This window comes from Eptatretus burgeri, chromosome 4 (assembly GCF_056783735.1).
Source record: "Eptatretus burgeri isolate ZD-2024b chromosome 4, Ebu_testis_v1, whole genome shotgun sequence".
NCBI classification, from domain to species: domain Eukaryota; kingdom Metazoa; phylum Chordata; class Myxini; order Myxiniformes; family Myxinidae; genus Eptatretus; species Eptatretus burgeri.
In genome coordinates, this window is record NC_140964.1 from 49199363 (window position 1) to 49217910 (window position 18548).

General features: G+C 37.0%; 1 protein-coding gene across 1 annotated transcript in view; it reads right to left on the bottom strand.

The window, feature by feature from the left end:
- The window catches only part of NPSR1 (neuropeptide S receptor 1), an 82481-nt gene that overhangs the window by 10031 nt on the left and 53902 nt on the right, over nt 1–18548 (bottom strand). The window contains exons 7-9 of the mRNA XM_085876534.1: nt 2903–2970; nt 2674–2766; nt 1749–1850 (exon numbers count right to left, since the gene is read on the bottom strand). Of these exons, the coding sequence (XP_085732660.1) occupies nt 1749–1850; nt 2674–2766; nt 2903–2970 (263 nt within the window). The remainder of the gene's footprint in view (nt 1–1748; nt 1851–2673; nt 2767–2902; nt 2971–18548) is intronic.

Here is an 18548-nt window from a genome sequence, read left to right on the forward strand (position 1 = left end):
GTGACAAAAAAAATCTCAATTTAATCCATTTTAAATTCAGGCTGGAACACAACAAAATGTGAAGTTAAGAGGTTTGAATACTTTCTGAAGGCCCTGTATATTGTTCCTGATTTTCGGATCCGCACATCCAAATGAACATAACTCAATTTTTCGTGGAAATGTAGATTATTATTATTATTTTCATTATTTCATGTCTGTGTGTGTGTGTGTCTGTGTGTCTGTCTGTCTGTCTGTCTGTCTGTCTGTCTGTCTGTCTGTCTGTCTGTCTGTCTGTCTGTCTGTCTGTCTCTCTCTCGATGTGCTGAATTACAGCACAAAGCCATCCAGCATCTGCTGAATTCAATCAGCGAATGCAGGAAAAGTACTGAAAATATCATCTGTGGATGGAATTCAAAGGGTAGAAAATATATCCATCTATTAATGATATGAACAAGTTTCATAATTGTAAATTGCTTAGATCTGTAGTGATAAACATATTAGTACGAGTCTGCGCATCGGCTCCCATCTTTATTGTACTGCATGCTCATTGGGTCACGGCTCGTTGGGGGGATATCGTGCTCAAACACAGACTTGTTGGGAGGTGGCAGGGGGAGGGGATTGGGGGGGGGGGGTACATGGCACCTATTGTTCAGATAGCCAGACTTTCAATAAACTGCACTGAGGAAGAGGAGGGAGGGTGGGTGGGTGGGAGTTGGCAGGGGATGGGGTGGGATGAGAGGAAGCAAGGGAAGGGATGGGAGGAGGGAGGGAAAAGGGTGGGGTGGGAGTCCAGTGGGAGGGGGTGGGTGAGAGGAAGTGGAGCGGAAGGGGTGGGGTTGCAATCCGAATGGAGGGGTTGGGTGGGATGAGGTGGGAGGAGGGAGTGGAAGGGATAGGAGGAGGCAGAAGCAGGGGTGGGGTGGAAGTCTGAAGGGAGGAGAAGGGGTGGGGTGGGAGTCTGAAAGGAGTGGAAGGGGTGGGGTGGGAATCTGAAGGGAGGGGTGGGGTTGGATTCCAAAGGGAGGGGAAGGGGTGCGATTCCAAAAGGAATGGAAGGGGTGGGGTGGGAATCTGAAGGTAGGGGAAGGGGTGGGGTGGGAGGAGGCAGGGGAAGGGGTGGTATTAGGGAGGGGGATTGTTGGGAGGAGGGAGGGGAAAGGGTGTGAGGAGGCAGAGGCAGGGGTGGGAGGAGGGAGGGGAATTGGTGGGAGGTAGGAGGGGAAGGGGTGGGAGGAGGGACCTGGCGTTACCCAGCGCAGCAACGGCGGGTACCTCTGCTCGTCTATACTACAAGACAGCCATTTGTGCATCTGTTTGTGTGTGTTGCCATTTTTCTCGATAAACTTTCAGAGGTTCATCAGTGAGTGTCGTGGAGTGTTTTAGGCAAAAAATAAAATTTGAAAAAATAGTTGGATTGGGAAGTGGGTGGGGAAGGGGTGTGCCTAGGCCATTGTAGTTATGTGAAAGGTAATATTAAATGATCCCCAACCTCATTCCTTATTGGGTGTAGGGAAGTGTTTTAGGCCACCACAAAAAAGTAGAAAAAACAACAAAATTTAATTCCTTCAAAATGCCAACAAAATTAGAACAGCACCAGGTATCCCTGCTTAGTTGCTCATGAAGAGGACAGCAAGGTAACGATTTGAAACACAAAAATGATTCGGTAATCATCCAATTCGTTAAATGACAAATATTTTCAACAAAACCTTAACATCGCATCATAGCCAGACAAGTACTGGAGGCAAAAATGTGACATTGCTGAGAGTTACGTGAACTATTTAATCGTAGAACTATCCACAAGGTGGAATAAAGAGGAAGAGGCAACAGAAGTGTGGACACGAGTTCCAGAATGCTTCCCGAAGAAATTTGTCCTGTTGGGAGGCGAGAGAAGTGAATATCTTAACACCTGAGCCACTGTTTACATTGAAGCCCAAAATGTTACCAAGACAAATATGAATACCAGAGTTTTGGCTGTAGAGCATTAAATCTTATAAACGTATACTGATTGCGTGAATCCTTGCCACTTGGCAAACCACTCCATGAATGATGCATAATTTATTATTGCTTCAGCCTTAGAAGCCACAGAGGTGTAACCTGCTGGCATGCGTACAGGTGAAATCATGCATGCATAGATGCAATCTTTAAAAGCATCACATGGATGTTTTAAATAATCCGAGAATAGACCTAAATAAATTGCAGAGGTTTGATTAATCGTTCAACTGGAAGTTTAAATAAACTATTTTTCAAAAGGATATTCCCAACTTCCTTCCAGGAACCCATCTTACCTGCAGATTACCTGTCCCCAAGTCTAAGTTGGATGCTCAATCCTCATTCACACATCACACTTTTCTTTCTTCTGTGGAACTAACGATGTGTCTGTTGTCTCATGTTCTTTCCTCCAGGACTTCAAATTTAAAGACAGTTTCACAACCATGTCTACGATAACATCCGAACCAAAATTATTTATACTGTCTATAACCCCCTAACCCTAACATCTCTCTAACTTTCTTTGTATCTGCTTGTTCCCCTTTGCGACTCCATCGGTCTGTCAATCTTCCACCTTCTATCATTTAACTCCTCCATGAGCCTCAATCTCTGTATAAAGGACAGCCCGTAAGGACACAAACATATTTGCTATTTTGACCCTTGGTGACTGCATGTCACACAAACAAATGGATATCATACATGGCTTACCAAGTACAATAAGCAGGCTGTACTTCACGGCTTTGACCCTTGCTCGAGGAATGGAGCCACGATGGAGGAAAACGGTTCGTCCACCAGTTTGATCTGAAAAGGATTTACAAACTCACAGCCACACTGCCCGCAAGGAACATGACATTTAAAGTACCGAGTTGTCATATTCTGTTCTCTTATCAAACATATAACTTAGGTATGATGCAGCTGTATGGTACAAAGTATTTACCACGTTGATTGTTTGCCGTCATCTTGCTTTTCATCCAGATTTTTCGAACCACGAAGAAATACACCACACTGAACATGACAATAGCATTCTGGTTAGAGCACAATGTTCAAAAAATGTTTCATACACACTGAAAGGCAAATGAGCTTGGGATGCAAGGAAGTGAATAGTGTGAGAAATAAATGGAGAAAAAAATAGAAATTGGCAAGGGAAAGAGAGTGAGAGAGTGAGAGAGTGAGAGAGAGAGAGAGAGAGAGAGAGAGAGAGAGAGAGAGAGAGAGAGAGAGAGAGAGAGAGAGAGAGAGAGAGAGAGAGAGAGAGAGAGAGAGAGAGAGAGAGAGAGAGAGAGAGGAGAGGGAGAGGGAGGGAGAGAAAGATAGAGAGAGAGAGATAGAGAGAGAGAGAGAGAGAGAGAGAGAGAGAGAGAGAGAGAGAGAGAGAGAGTGAGAGAGTGAGAGAGTGAGAGTGAGAGTGAGAGTGAGAGTGAGAGTGAGAGAGAGAGAGAGAGTGTGAGAGTGAGAGAGAGAGAGAGAGAGAGAGAGAGAGAGAGAGAGAGAGAGAGAGAGAGAGAGAGAGAGAGAGAGAGAGAGAGAGAGAGAGAAGAGGGAGTGTTAAGGGAGTGCGGCAGGATTAATCACAGAAAGGAAAGACATTTTGATGGAGAAAGGGATACAATAGTTTGGATGTAAAGGGTCAACCATTTTCAAAGCATCAAACATCCATTTATAATCTTGCTATACACACATTCAATTTGTGAAATAAGTAGCATGGAAATGCAATACTGCATGTAACTAACCTCACCCTCAATCTCACCATCACCTCACATGGTATCTCCCATATGCACTCCTGAAGTTTTATACACTCGCTGACCCAAACCCCCCCCTTACCTCAACACTTTTCCTACCTTGCACATAATCAGTCTATGCTCCCCACCCGCACCCTCTGCACCTCCTCAATCCTTCCAGGATGCACTTGTTTATCCAGTGAACTCCATCCAGCTCATTGTCAATCCTCCAAAGTCCTACCTTTCTTTGTTCCGCTTTTCTTATGTTCTCCTCCAGATGCAAAGGTTGCAGTTCATCACCATCTCATGTAGTCTTCTACAGCTACCACAATCTCTCTAGCCATCCTCTCAATTTCTGATTACGTTTAATCGTATGCACTGTCCAACAAAATGGCATGGAGGTAGTGAATACGTTTACCTGTGAGTTGTTTATAGTCTGGGTGAAATTTCTGGGCCGACTTTAAACTATCCAATTGGAGTTTAACAGGTCGCTCCATTCATCACAAAGTATGCTGTCCCTTGAATGGGCGTTCAGCTGGGTGTCCTTTCTGCTCGCATTACTGGTGGACATTGAAAATCCCATGGTGTCTTTCGCAAAGAGTAGGTGAATTATCGCCAGCACATGGAACAAATTACAAATTGTTGTCAAAATCACATTCAGGAGAACATCAGACCTGGTCAGCTTCAAAAGAATATCAAAGGAAATACTTGGGCCAAAAACTTTCTCCTGCCAACCACACTAGAAGGTGGGAATAAATGTAGTAATTAAAGTAGTATCGTATTACGATTTGTAGTTGTGGTAGTAGTCATTGTTCTTCATCCTGTGAACCACTGGCAGCCCCTGGTGGCCTCAAGTGCAGCCCCTGACATGCACCCAATAATACACAATGTGAAAACACCCCCATCATAATGAGTCATTGTAGATGATAAATGAGGTTTCTGGGATGCCCATTCAAATGAATGGGAAAAAGGGGAAAACTTTCTGACCCAAGCCCCAAAAGCACAAAATAGGAGACTCATTTTGTCCCCACCTATCCCCTTCCCTCCCATACAAGCAAATGTAAAATTGAGACTCATTTAATTTTCTTTTAACATTCATTTCCATCGAGTATATTCACTTAATCTCTTCAAGCACGAAAGAAAGGGAAGTTCACTCTCCCTCCTTCGGTAATGTGCCTTTAATTTAATTTAATTGGGAAGTGCCTTTAAGAGCACAGTTGTGCTGTGAAAATGAGGAAGTATTCTGTGCCCATGTCTCTCATGGTTATATCTTAAATCATCAGAACACTAATAGAACAAAGTTTAGCTAAAAGCAAGCAAAATAAGATATATAAATGTAAGTTATATATAAAAGAAACGAGAAATCTCTATTTCAGCCCTCGCACCCGAACCAAGCCAAAAAAAGCCCGAAGTCATTTCCTTTGAGACACACCCTGAAAAACCCATTGTTGTGTAATCTCCTATGATGTCATCAACTTGGGCTATTTATTGCCAAAGCGAACTTCATATGTTTTGTTTTGAGAATGGATTGTGCAGATGATTCCTCCGACCTTGCGGATCAATCATTTTCACAAGATGAGAGGTGAGATCCTCAAACCAATTCATTATTTGTTGTTTTATACAGAAATAAATCACTATACAACCAATAATTATTGCATGTTTTTTTTTCTAACAGGTTGTCCCCAATAAGAACATCATTGATAACTGAGCTGGAAACTGAATCCTTTGAATATCATGAGGAATGGCAAAAAATGAATGACTTCGTAAAAGACATTCAATCGTTCAGAAGAGAATTGAATGACATTTTTGTTGGCTGGAAAAAAGTCCTCTCACGTCCTCTGACCTTGAATAAGTCGAGTCAAAGGGGAGAAATCATCTATCTCTATCTCTATCTCTATCTCTATCTCTATCTCTATCTCTATCTCTATCTCTCTCTCTCTCTCTCTCTCTCTCTCTCTCTCTCTCTCTCTCTCTCTCTCTCTGTCTGTCTGTCTGTCTGTCTGTCTGTCTGTCTGTCTGTCTGTCTGTCTCTCTCTCTCTCTCTGTCTCTCTCTCTCTGTCTCTCTCTCTCTGTCTGTCTGTCTCTGTCTCTCTCTCTCTGTCTCTCTCTCTCTGTCTCTCTCTCTCTCTCTCTCTCTCTCTCTCTCTCTCTCTCTCTCTCTCTCTCTCTCTCTCTCTCTCTCTCTCTCTCTCTCTCTCTCTCTCTCTCTCTCTCTCTCTCTCTCTCTCTCTCTCTCTCTCTCTCTCTCTCTCTGTCTCTGTCTCTCTCTGTGTGTGTGTGTGTGTGCGTGTGTGCGTGTGTGCGTTTGTGTGTTTGTGTGTGTGTATTCCAGTTCCCCTGGTATTCCAGTTGTTGTAAATTTACTTCCTGATAAAAACTTTTGTATATCTCCCCCTTGTTTGTGTTTGGTGATGAATTCACTCTTTTTTGAGCCACAAACCAAACATGTACCTTTTTGTATAACCCGATTATTTTTACTTTTAACATACGAGATATTTTTACTCTCGGTTTTCTTTTTACATTTGAGACAATAACTCATTTATTAATGTGAAAAATTCCTACAGAGTGCAAAAAACTTTTTAGTTTCCAACATGCACATTTGAAACTTAGTTTTAAAACATGAATAATCTTTAGAAATGTCTTCACTCTCTCCTCCATTTATTTAAAGAAAAAAATGTAAAACTTTAATCAAAGTCAATTACACCAACATCATCAATAATATAATCTTGTCTTCTTTCTCTTCTTTATCTCCACTTTCTCGTTTAAATTTTCTCCCTGAAATTGATGTTAATAGTCTACACACACATATTTCCAATAGACTTGCCAATTCTTTGTTTTCCTCCTCGGTGCATTGAGATTGTTTTATTTTCTGTAATACATTTGATCTTTTTATAATCTCACTGGTTTCCATATTTTTATATTTATTTATTCTCTCACTTTCCTCCCTCTCCTCCTTCTCTCTCTTCTCCCTCTCCTCCCTCTCCTCCTTCTCTCTTGTTTCAGTTTCTTCAACTCCCTCCTCATCCCTCACTTTCCTTGAACCACTTTGTCCCCATAGAATATCATACATATATTCATCTGGATTGTGCGATACTCTTGAATCCACAATTATTTTTCTCTTAATAGGAAACCAATAAGATTTGTTGATGATTTCTAAAAGAGTTTTATTTTTCATCGCCTTGAGAAGTTCATTTTTATTAATATTTCAATCAAATCTCTATTTGTGGGTTTTTTATATCAGTATAAGGCCAGTTCTTAATTGAAAAATGCCCGTGTCTATGTTCCAATTCATAAGGAATGTAAAATCTAACACCCTTTTCTTGTAGGTATCCATGAATGCAAAAATTATAATTTTATTGAAGCCTTCTTGCTGTCATTTATGTATCAGAAATATATGACAGATTAATATGATGACACGTAATACCACCCCATCTTCCTGTTGTTAAATCAGTTTGTATTCCTCGACTTTGTATAATTATCCAATTTCCTTCCTTCTTTGTCAAATATAATTTCCTATTCCCGAAATAGTGTATTTGTTGCTTGCTAATAGTGGATGATATTCTTCCACATATTTCCTGATTCTTACCAAGAGGATAATCTTCTTCTTTACAAGATTGATAAAAATCGTGTAGGTCTTCTATGTTTAATGAAAAAGACCAATTATATCCTAAATCACACATATTATACCTCCATTTCTCTATTCTCATATTAACTATACTTCCTTCTTTATAAAATTCAATACTAAGCAGGTAAGTGAATATAATAAGAAAAGGTGTATGGTTTGTTGAACCAGGTGTTGTGGTTGTAAATTCTACTCCTTTAACAAAACGTGCCGTTTTATTTAAGGGTATATATTGTGATAAATTACTTAATCTCATCAAGTCATCTGCATCAATCGGGCTTAGATAATTTATTAATTTATAAACATTTTTCATATGAATATTTTTTGCTCTACTCTATTTCTGTCGTTCAGCCTGTGCCTTTGTGTAATAATTTGATAAATCAATATCCAGTTATTGGGATACACCAAGGATAGAACCATCTTTACCAATATAAGTCATTGATATAAGAATAACAATAATGTCATTAAAAAATTTATTTTTGTTGAGTTGAAATAACACATATAGACATAATTGACCACAACACTTGGAATTTAATTCTTGGACTTGAAATGTTTGATAAACACCATTCTCTAAGAATTTTATGACTTCAACGGGTGGTGGAAGACCATAACTATCAAAATAATATTTGTCTTGCCTATTAAAAATACAAACCAAATGAGAACCGTTCCCATTATTATCTTATAAGTTCATAATAATATCCTTCGTATGTTGGGACACATTTGTTAATTAATCTCTCATACAAATAAACACATTATGAATTTTTAATTTCTTACAATATTTGATAAGTTCTAAATTTGATGTTGTATTCTTTCCAAATTCTTGAAACCACTCATCAATGCTCATTTTTTATTTGAAAGATATAATCCATTACCCCTTTTAGTTAGTTTTACACCTGTTTGTGTGATGGAAGAAAGCATATCTCCAACTAACAATCTCGCTTTATCAGGCAGACTTTCAAGTTTTTCAGCAAAATCTACAATTACACCACTTCCACTAATTTGTTTCTCCAACTCTTTGTTATGTCTTTCCAATTCTTTTTGAGCCCGGAGTTGAGTCTTCCTTTCCTTGGCAGTTTTCACCGCTGCTGAAATACCACCCGTCAATGCTCCAGCTACACTTAAACCAGCAAATAAAGGAATTAGAAATGGGAGAAATCCTCCACTCACCTCTCTTCTTGAATATTTCTTCAACATTGGTTTTGACATTTTAATTCTAAGTGAGCCAGTATCGTTCAAGATTTTCACCTGTTCTCTAGTGAGCAAAACATCAATTCTTACTGCTCCTTTTCTCTGAAGTGTATTAACGTTAATGATACAAGGCTTTTAATTTTGAATACAAGATGATAGTTTATGAAGATTGATTTGATTAACATATACCCCAGTTGGTACTTTACAACTCATTTTTTATCGAAAAAAATTATGAGACGAATCATAACACCATTATCTGTATTAATCTGTAATTCTGTTTCTTCCAAAAGCAAACAATATAAATCAACTTCTTCACCCTCTCCGCTTTCACTATATAGGGAAGTATCCACTCGATTAGACCTTATAGTTTCCTGTTGAGCACTCAGGACAATCACATAGATTGAAAACAGACTTTTAAATGCTATCATATCCAAAGTGGGTTCTTTATTTCCATTGCTTTCACACACGTTTTGGTAAGACTTGTATGCTTCAGCATAATCGTTTTTTTCCCAATTAATTTCCAATCTATCTCGTGGATAAAATGTTCCATCCAGAGAAACGCGAAGTTGTTTCACCTTAGCATTATCACTCAATGCATTACTCTTATCAGTAGCAGTATCCACTCCGTGGGAGTACCTCCTGTGCAGCTTCCCTTCGCAGGGCAGCTCACCGGATGACGAGATTGGGGCAAAGCCTTCGGGACCCCCAATCTTTGATGATAGGAGGGAAACCATGGGGTAACATTCCTGGGTCAGATTGCGGGAGAGTGTGTCGGAGTGGTGCTGAGGTGTCGTCCACCAGACGGCGGTCTCCTTGGGTTAACCTGAGGTGGTCCCTTCGGGTGGGTGCCTGGAATGTCCTATCCCTAAGAGAGGATGATCACCTGTCTCTGTTATCGTCTGAGCTCAAGCGTTTGGACATCGGTATTGCAGCACTCTCTGAGGTTCGGAGACCGGATTGCGGCGAGATAATGGTGGGTGGTTACACCTACTATTGGTCTGGTCGCTCTGATGGTTACCATACCCAAGGAGTTGCTGTAGCTGTGTCCAATAAGCTGACCCCAATGATAATTGAGGTAACACCGGTCAACGAGCGTATTATGAGAAAGGATTCTTCACTCCTTAGGTGTCATTTCCCTGGTCTCTGTCTATGCTCCGACTGAGGCGAGTGATCTCACCGTGAAGGATGTATTCTACGCCATGCTCGAGTCTGTGGTTGATCAGTGCCCCAGCGAGATACACTTCTAGTCTTGGGGGATTTCAATGCATCGACTGGAACTGATAGGGATGGTTATGAGACATGTGTTGTCCCCATAGGTCAGGAACTATGAACCAGGATAGCACTAAGTTCCTTGACATTGCAAGAAGTCATGGATTAGGGTGGCTGGTTCATGGTTTCAGCACCCACAAGCTCATCGCTGGACCTGGTATTCCAACGCTGGTGGTGTGGCAAAGGAGATTGACCATGTCCTCGTTGATGGTCACTGGAGGATGATTCAGAACTGCAGGGTTAAGTTAAGTCTTCTATTCAACATCTCTTCTGTTTTAAGATTAGGAGTATATTCACTGATATACCAACTAATTTCATCAATTAGAAATTTATTCTGAGCAGCAAAAGTATTAGCCACACCAAAAAGCAATCTATTTTCATTATTGTTCCTTTGCAGTTGAAATCTAAATTTAAGACCATACAGAACTTTATCATAATCACAAAATCCAAATATACCTTTAAGAGGAACTGCCACAGTAAAACTATTACCTGTTTTGTATCATCATTATACATTCCTTTTCCTTAACTATATCCAGGGTCTGTGTTTGTTCCCATTGCCATATCAGGAATAAAACCTTTGACAGCTCCCTTTCCCATTCCAACACTAAATAAATATAGTGTAAATTTCATCATTTCAGATGGAGCAGAGACAAAATCAATTGCTTCAACTTCTTGTGTTCCAATATACAAACGAACACAATCAAACATTTTCCAGAAGAAATAATTTCCGAGTGTAGCGTTTGTGGTATTCGCAGCCTTAGTGAATGTAAATTTACACAACAAGAAACTTTTGGCGAGATTCAAATAAGTTTGTTGATTATTTATTTCAAAACTTTTTGTTCCATTTGTATTCCAGTCTGTTCCAGTTATGGCATTTTCCTTGAAGTCGGCTTCTTTTTTAGTAGAGTTTGAGATGACAATGGTATCATTCAAATCATAGATACTATCAATTGCTTCCATACTTGTATTTATTTTGGACAAAAAGATGTTAAAACTTGAAACCCTGACCCAAGTATTTGAATTATTTTCTGTCATTCTTGGGGAGACAACTGAGTTTTGCCTTTCTTAATTTCTTATATTGCTTGCAATTTATGAGATTCCTTTTGGGCATCTTTTATATTCTTTATAGCACCTGCTACATTTCCCACAGCAGAAGCAGTTGAACCAATTAGGTCTTTATGTTTAAGAATAGTTGAACATACACCCATTAGAGTGTCAATTATCCCATCTTCTCTAAATTGATGTCCTACACCCCTTTGTCTCTTAGGTTTATAGTATCCTCAACCAAGATACATACCTTCACCTTTGTACTATGGGGAAAGGAACATCCCATCCCCTGTAATTATTTTATATTTTCCCAACTCATGTTTCCTCACAATAACCATCGTATTTATTTATTGGAAAACATCACGTGGGTGAATTCTGATGGATATAATTTCTCCATTAAAATAAATCATGCGATTATCTTTGTTGGTTATCCTAAAATTTACTCTGTATATGGTTTTTCCTGATACAGGTCAATAAAGCAGATTTTTGAGTTCCATATTGAATTTAGAACCAATTGGGGTTGACATTGCACTGAATGAAAATATTGTATTTTTTCTTATTCCATCATTTTTAGCACCATCAATCAAATCACAGTGAATGAATATCGAATTTATGCCTCAGGATGTTTGAATGACATTATCACTGTAAAATGTTCCATTAGTTTCAATCTTTTTTGAGAAGAAACCCAATAACTCTCGAAATGAATTATCAATTGTGAAATCAACCTTGCAGTTTATTTAAGTTTAATCGTTGATTTTGAAGTATGGTTTTGAATATCTATAACAATATTTTTTGGTTCATCACCCTGTTCTTTCATAAGGCAAGCAATTTCGGAAGATATTTGAGAAATCTCATATGCTCCGGGTGAAACTGTTATCATTTTGTATCCACTTCCCTGATTATAACTAAACTTGTCATTTTTCTTGGTGATATTAAACAAGGTATTATAAGTTTCCATGGACAATAAAGACACCTCATATTATTTTGTTGCGTCAAGTTGTCGTGGGTATGGGAATGAAGATGCGTGGTCACTTGTGAAATTAAAACTAAAGATTGTGCTTCTCATCTTATTTAATATGGGATATAAAAGTCTTTGTATTGACATTTATTAATTATTTTCATGTTCATCAAGTGGTCTAAAATGGCTGATGCTTCATTAAAACAATTATTTCCAGCCTTATTACTACCTTACAGCAATAACAATCTATTAACTAATTGTGATCGGTCATTTGGAAGAAAACCAATATCTGAACCAAGCCTACTTAAAGCCTGAATAATTTGTTTCTCCTTCTCATTCTTCCTAATTTTACCAGATGGACTAACCCTATAATTAAGAGAGTCCAGTAGATCAATATATATTCTATCATCCTTATTTTTCATATCCAATGGTTTATCAAAATACTTTGATTCATCACTCACAGTTGAACCTTGTTTTCCATCTTTTGTTGGAAGAAACATTTATCTTGGAGTTGGTTTAATAGGGGGTTGAGCAGAACTCAAGAACCTTAATTCATCATTAAATATCAATCCCTTTTCTTGAACAAGATGAAATATTGCTGGTTGTTCTGTTGGAATGAGTCCTGCTTTGGTTTTTGAATCTGCTGAATATTCATTGTTTTTAAGAGCTTTAACAATATAATCAGGGGGTTGATTAATCTCTTCCAGTTGTTGAAATAATCCTTCATCATCATATTCTAATTCTCCTATATGCTCCAATTCTTCCTCCATCATTTGACTGAAATCTTTATTAATTTGGTGGTTTTAGGAGTATATTCTATTGTGGGAACTGTGGAAGCATCTATAATTTTTTCTTGGGAAGTTTTTAAAAGTGGTTTAAAAAATTTCTCTTGTTTTCTTTCAAATGCTTCTTCATCCGTTAGTTTCTGTCTGCGTTTCTTCTTTATGTCTTCCTGTTGTTTTACAACTTTTGAAACCAATTCTTCATGTTCCTCAAATCTTCTTGCTCTTTCTTTCACATCCATTTATTTATTGGAAAATATTCACTTATTGAGCAGTTATTTATTGAGATTGAGAATAAAATAAAATTATAAAGGTCAACAGGGAAATTTTCCTTTTCTTCTTCATTAAAGTAGATGTGTTCAAATAAATCCTTTTCTTTAAATATTTCATCAAATTCTTTATTAACATTAATCTTCTTCTTCTTCTTCTTTCGGCTGCTCCCGTTAGGGGTCGCCACAGCGGATCATCCATATGATCCGCATAGTGATTTGGCACATGTTTTACGCCGGATGCCCTTCCTGACGCAACCCTGGTCGCCTCTTACGACACAGGGATATGGTACACCTATTTTAACCGGGGTATACACCGGCCCAGTACACTGGTACTCATTTCGCCGACCTCGGAAGGATGACAGGCTGAGTCAACCCCCTGGTGAATTAATTCAGTGGCCCAACGGGGCTTGAACTCAGGACCTTTTGGATCCCAAGCTGCTGCCCTAACCACTGCGCCAACACCAGGCTTTCTTTATTAACATTAATACGAGTTGTAATTTCTTCTTCACTAATACTTGTATCTCTGCTTTCATACGTTTGAATTGAATTTTTTCATCAACATCAAAACCGAATGATAAAATCTTCACCCCTCTCAGATGTTTAATAATTTGTCTCATTCCTTCTGGATTTGTTTCTAATATCCCAAGATCACCAGATTTTAGTTTCTTTAACTCACTCTTACAATGTGAATATTTTGTTGTACCAAGAGAAACCTCCTCAAATATTTGATCTTCATTCCTCAATCGCATATGTTCCTCTACTGAAATATAGTAGTAATCTTCACCGTCTACTTCTCCTGGTCGCATTGCTCTGGTTGTTGAAGATACAATACGAATAACATGGTGCTTTTTTTGTAAATTTACAATATTTTCATTTGTACTATTCAAGAACCTTCATTTATGAAAGTTTTTCCCAGAAGCAGATTTACGCACAATATTTATAATAATACAGTAATACCTTGGCATACGAATGCACTAACTTACGAGTACTCCGAGTTACGAGCCGTTGCTCAGTCGATTTTTTGCTTTGTGTTACGAGTCTAGATCCGAGTTACAAGTGGAGCAAGCTTTGAGACGCGCGCAGCGAAGCAAGCGAATACCCGCATCTCCCGCTTTTTCACGCATCTCCCGCCGCTCACTCGTTCAGTTCTCTTGGTTATCTCGTTGAGTAGGGTCGTACCGTAGTAATCTGCGTTGTGTTTCGCTCTTGTTTTTTCATTGGTGCAGTTATTTTGCCAAATAATGTAGCATTTAAGTTTAGCGATAAGTGAAGAGAAAAAACAAATGAAAAAAAAATTGTAGCAATTAAGTTTAGCGATAAAGTGAATAATTTTTTTTTTTTAATTGAATCAATTACGTTTTGCGATAAAGTGTGATGAGACCTTCAAATCTCCTCCGCCTATCTCCTCCACCACCACCTCCACCACTGCCGCCACCTCCACCGCCACCTCCACCAGAATCTTCCGTAAGCTGAAGTCGTCTCATCTCCAAGGTAAATACACTTTATAAAACCAGTTTATTTATTTATATTCTATTTTATTATCTTTGTATTATGATTTGTATTTATTATTTATAAATACAGTTCTCATTTTTAAAACTATGTAACAAAGAAATTAGGGTGTTTTTTGGGGGGCTGGAACTGATTAATGGTATTTTAATTAATTTCAATTGGGAAAATTATTTTGATATACGAGCAAACCTAGTTACGAGCTCAGTCACAGAACAAATTAAACTCGTATGTCAAGGTATTACTGTTGTTGCCATTTATATATGGAATTGTTTATAAAATAAAAATATATCCCTTAATATCTCATCTTGTTTCACAACATATTTATATTTTTCAGTCGTGTGCTTCATATAATCCTCAAATTCCATTTTTACTACATAATGTAGAACAATTGTCTCTCCAAAAATTGTTTTTATCTATTGAATTTAACTTGAATAAAATAAAAGTATTAGCATTGTTTCTTATTGAGCGATGAGGGAGTTGAAAGTATGATTGATGAAGATAAATATAATTACAAGAACAATGTCTCCCTCTTGTGTAGTAGCTATCCATTACCATTTGGTTTCTCTCATTAACACAATCATCAAAGATAACGAGGTTCTTTTTTATTTATCCAAATCTTGGGGAGAAGGTATATCATCCATATTATCACTAAGAATACAAGTTATTGGCTTTGATTTATTTTTATATCTCTGTGTGTCACAAAATAGTTGTATTATATCTTCAATGTTGTAATCATTTAGTTTGCTTTGAAGTTTAAATAAACCGATTATATCTTCTTTTTGAAGACCAGCATTAAAACCTAGTGAGAGTAGTTGAGACTCAGGTTGAAAACTTGACTTTGTGAAAATTATTAAATTATCATAATCTAAAAAGTTGCAAGTAAGGAGCATCTTTAAAAGTAAGCAGGTTTTTCCACATCTGCTTGAACCAACTATGAGGCATCTTCATGAACTTGGAAGATTTTTATGGTTGTTAAATTTTATCTTATTTTCCCAAATGGGTAAAAAATAATTCATTTATATATTCGGAAAACAGGTTATTTAATTTTTTTTGCCTTTTTTAGAAACTCTATGTTTTATCTTAAGTTCAGGTTTAATTTCAAGATATTCCATTATTTTATTTATACAATATCTTGTGTTGATATTTCCCTGAAAATGACTATCGTTAATATAAATCATCAATCCATGAAACATGGTCGTCATTTGTTCAATCTCTTCTCTTGTAAGGAAAGGTGTGTTATCACTCTCATACTTTACATTCATTTCTCGAATCAATCTTGTAAAGTAATTCATTTTTGGTGTAAATCTCAAAGAATTATATTCTTTTTTACATTTTTTATTATCAGTAATGAGAAGATAATCACAGAATATCCATTGTTTATTGGCTTTTGACTCTGTGTTTAATCCCCGTCTTTCACACGCAGGACAATTCTCAAATTTGTCATGTGGAGAATCAGGAAATTCAAGAGGCTCAAAATCTAGTAAACTATTCGTATTTATAAAGTGAAACTTTACTTCAAATGAAATTCTTCTTCGGTATCATCTTCGGTACTTTCATTGGTGCTTTCACAATCATCTATAACACTACTTTCATAACTATCATTTGAACACAATCTCTCAGTATCATAACTGTCTTCTGTTCCAACAGAGATACCATCATCACTCTCATAATCTTCAAAATCTAAAGTTGAATAATGACTCATATTTAATTAATAGAAAAAAACATTACCATCTGTATCTATATACTTTTTTTCATTAACAGATTCAACGACACCATTTTTTATATTTAAGGTAATTTAAAAATGGTCTTTAACTACTATTGAATGAAATGTCATTTCACCTGATATATTAACATCGTTTATTTCATCAGAATTTACATATTTATGGTTGTTGAAAAAAGTGCTTCATCAATGAGGTTTTTCTTTTTTGATACTTTTTCTTGTTTCATTGCTTTTTCGAGTTTTGAATATATTGCCAGAAGAAGAGAAACTTTTGTTTGAGCTACTTTAATTGATGTACTTCCAGATATACTAAAAGCCCTTCCACTGAAGGAAATTGAAGAACTCATATTATTCACCATAATTGTTTTCATCCAATAGTTATATTTATCTTTATTCAATTTTACATCCTCGACATATTTCTCAGTATCTTTTATAAATGAAGAGATTGATTGAAACTTGTCTTTTGTGTCTTGATATATTGTATTTATTAAGTGAAAAAAGTTGGAGGATAAAATGGTTTTAAGCACAGATTCACCTGTAAATTAAACGGAATTTTCATCAAGAAAATTTATTTTAAGCAAAGTTTTGTTATATAAATATAGTGAATATAATACAATGTACTGTGACGTTTGTAATCATGAATATACATGTTATAAAAAACACCTTCAAACCAACAAATACACATTCAACCTTTTCAGACAAATATCTCCACTTGTCCAAGAAACAAAATATTGTGATGGATGTGATAATGATATTCTTTTAAATAATTATAATAAACACTTTCAATCATGCAAACACAAGAACAATGAAGAAAGGGAAGGTGCCACTAAATTCTCCATTGAAAACACAGCTTGAGGAATTTAAAGGACTTATAAAAATAAGATTGTTTCACTTTCAAGACCCTGGACCATCTTCAATCATTGAAGCTGTTGATATGGTTGAACAAAGTACTGAAACTATAATTAAAAACACATTAAGTGAAATGAAAACTTTTACGTTGTATATCGGAGTAAAATTGAATATGGTAAGAGAAGGTGATGAAACTACTCCATATATGAGGACAAAACCTCACTTTATCTCATCATTTCAGGATTTTGTAAGATATGATGTTTACGATGAACTCCAGAGACAAGAACAAGATGTTGATAACACTGTAGTAGGTAGTGGATTTGCTCTTCCAAAAATAATCTTTTTAGATATACACATCTAAGAATCAGATCCTCTTCAAGCTTCTTCTTATATTTGTGGTGGAGTCTGCAGGCCTATGGGGAAGGGCATGGTGATGATGCATGATGGGCGTGATGATGGGAGGAGTGGTCGTGGTGGTCAGTGTATCGGCAAGGGATATAAGGTGTGCGCGCCGCCTGAGGCGTCGTAGTAATACTGGAGTCGCCCGGCTCGTGAGTGTGCCGAATACGGAATAAAGGGGAGCCGCCGGGCAGAGTACGCCCGCGCTCGCACTTGTACAACACAGCCCGGCTCGACTGTCCTCCCGCTCGTGTCTGCCTGCTAAGCATCTCCCACTTCAGTACATTACAATATTGATTTACCAAAAGAGATAAAACTTAAGAAAGCAGTTGGTAATATTCAAAACAAAGATAATAAATGTTTTCTATGGTCTGTTCTTGCTCACTTATATCCTCCACAATAGAAACCTGAAAGGGTTGAACATTATAAGAAATACGAGAATACATTAAATGTTAAAGATTTAAAGTTTCCAATGTCATTGAGAGATATTCCTAAATTTGAGAAAATGAATAATCTATCTGTTAATGTATATGCATTAACGGATACAAACAAAGTTCAGATATTAAAAATTTCAAACAACGATAAAAATGATGAAACACACATTGACCTTCTCTACTTTACTTCAAAGGAAAAATCACATTATGCTTTCATCAAAAAATTTTCAACATTAACCAAATCACAACTATACAAGAGAAAATGTAAAACGTATCCTTGTAAGAGATGTCTCAACTCCTTTCATACATAAGAACGATTAAATCAACATTCAAAATATTGTAGTAATCATAAATCAACCTTAATTAATTTACCAAAAGCAGGTTCAAACATATCATTCAAAGATTTTAACAAATCTATTTAACATCCGTTTTGATATATGCTGATTTTGAAATTATCCTTGAAAAGATAGATACTGTTTCTCCAAATCCAAATAAATCATACACAAATAAATATCAAAAACATACTCCTTGTGGTTTCTGTTATCATATCAAATCATCTGTTGGTGATGAATACAACAAGTTCGAACTTTATATCGGAGAAGATGCCTCAGAGGAGTTTGTAAGACGATTGGAAAAAGACTGTATAAGACAAAGAGAAATAATGGTAAAAAAAACTATAAACCAATGTCATTAACAAAGGGAGAGAAAAAGGGATTTAGAAAGAACAGTATCTGTCGTATTTCTGAGGAGAAAATTGAGGGAGAGGTCAAGGTTCGGGATCACTGTCATCTGACTGGTAAATATAGAGGTCCAGC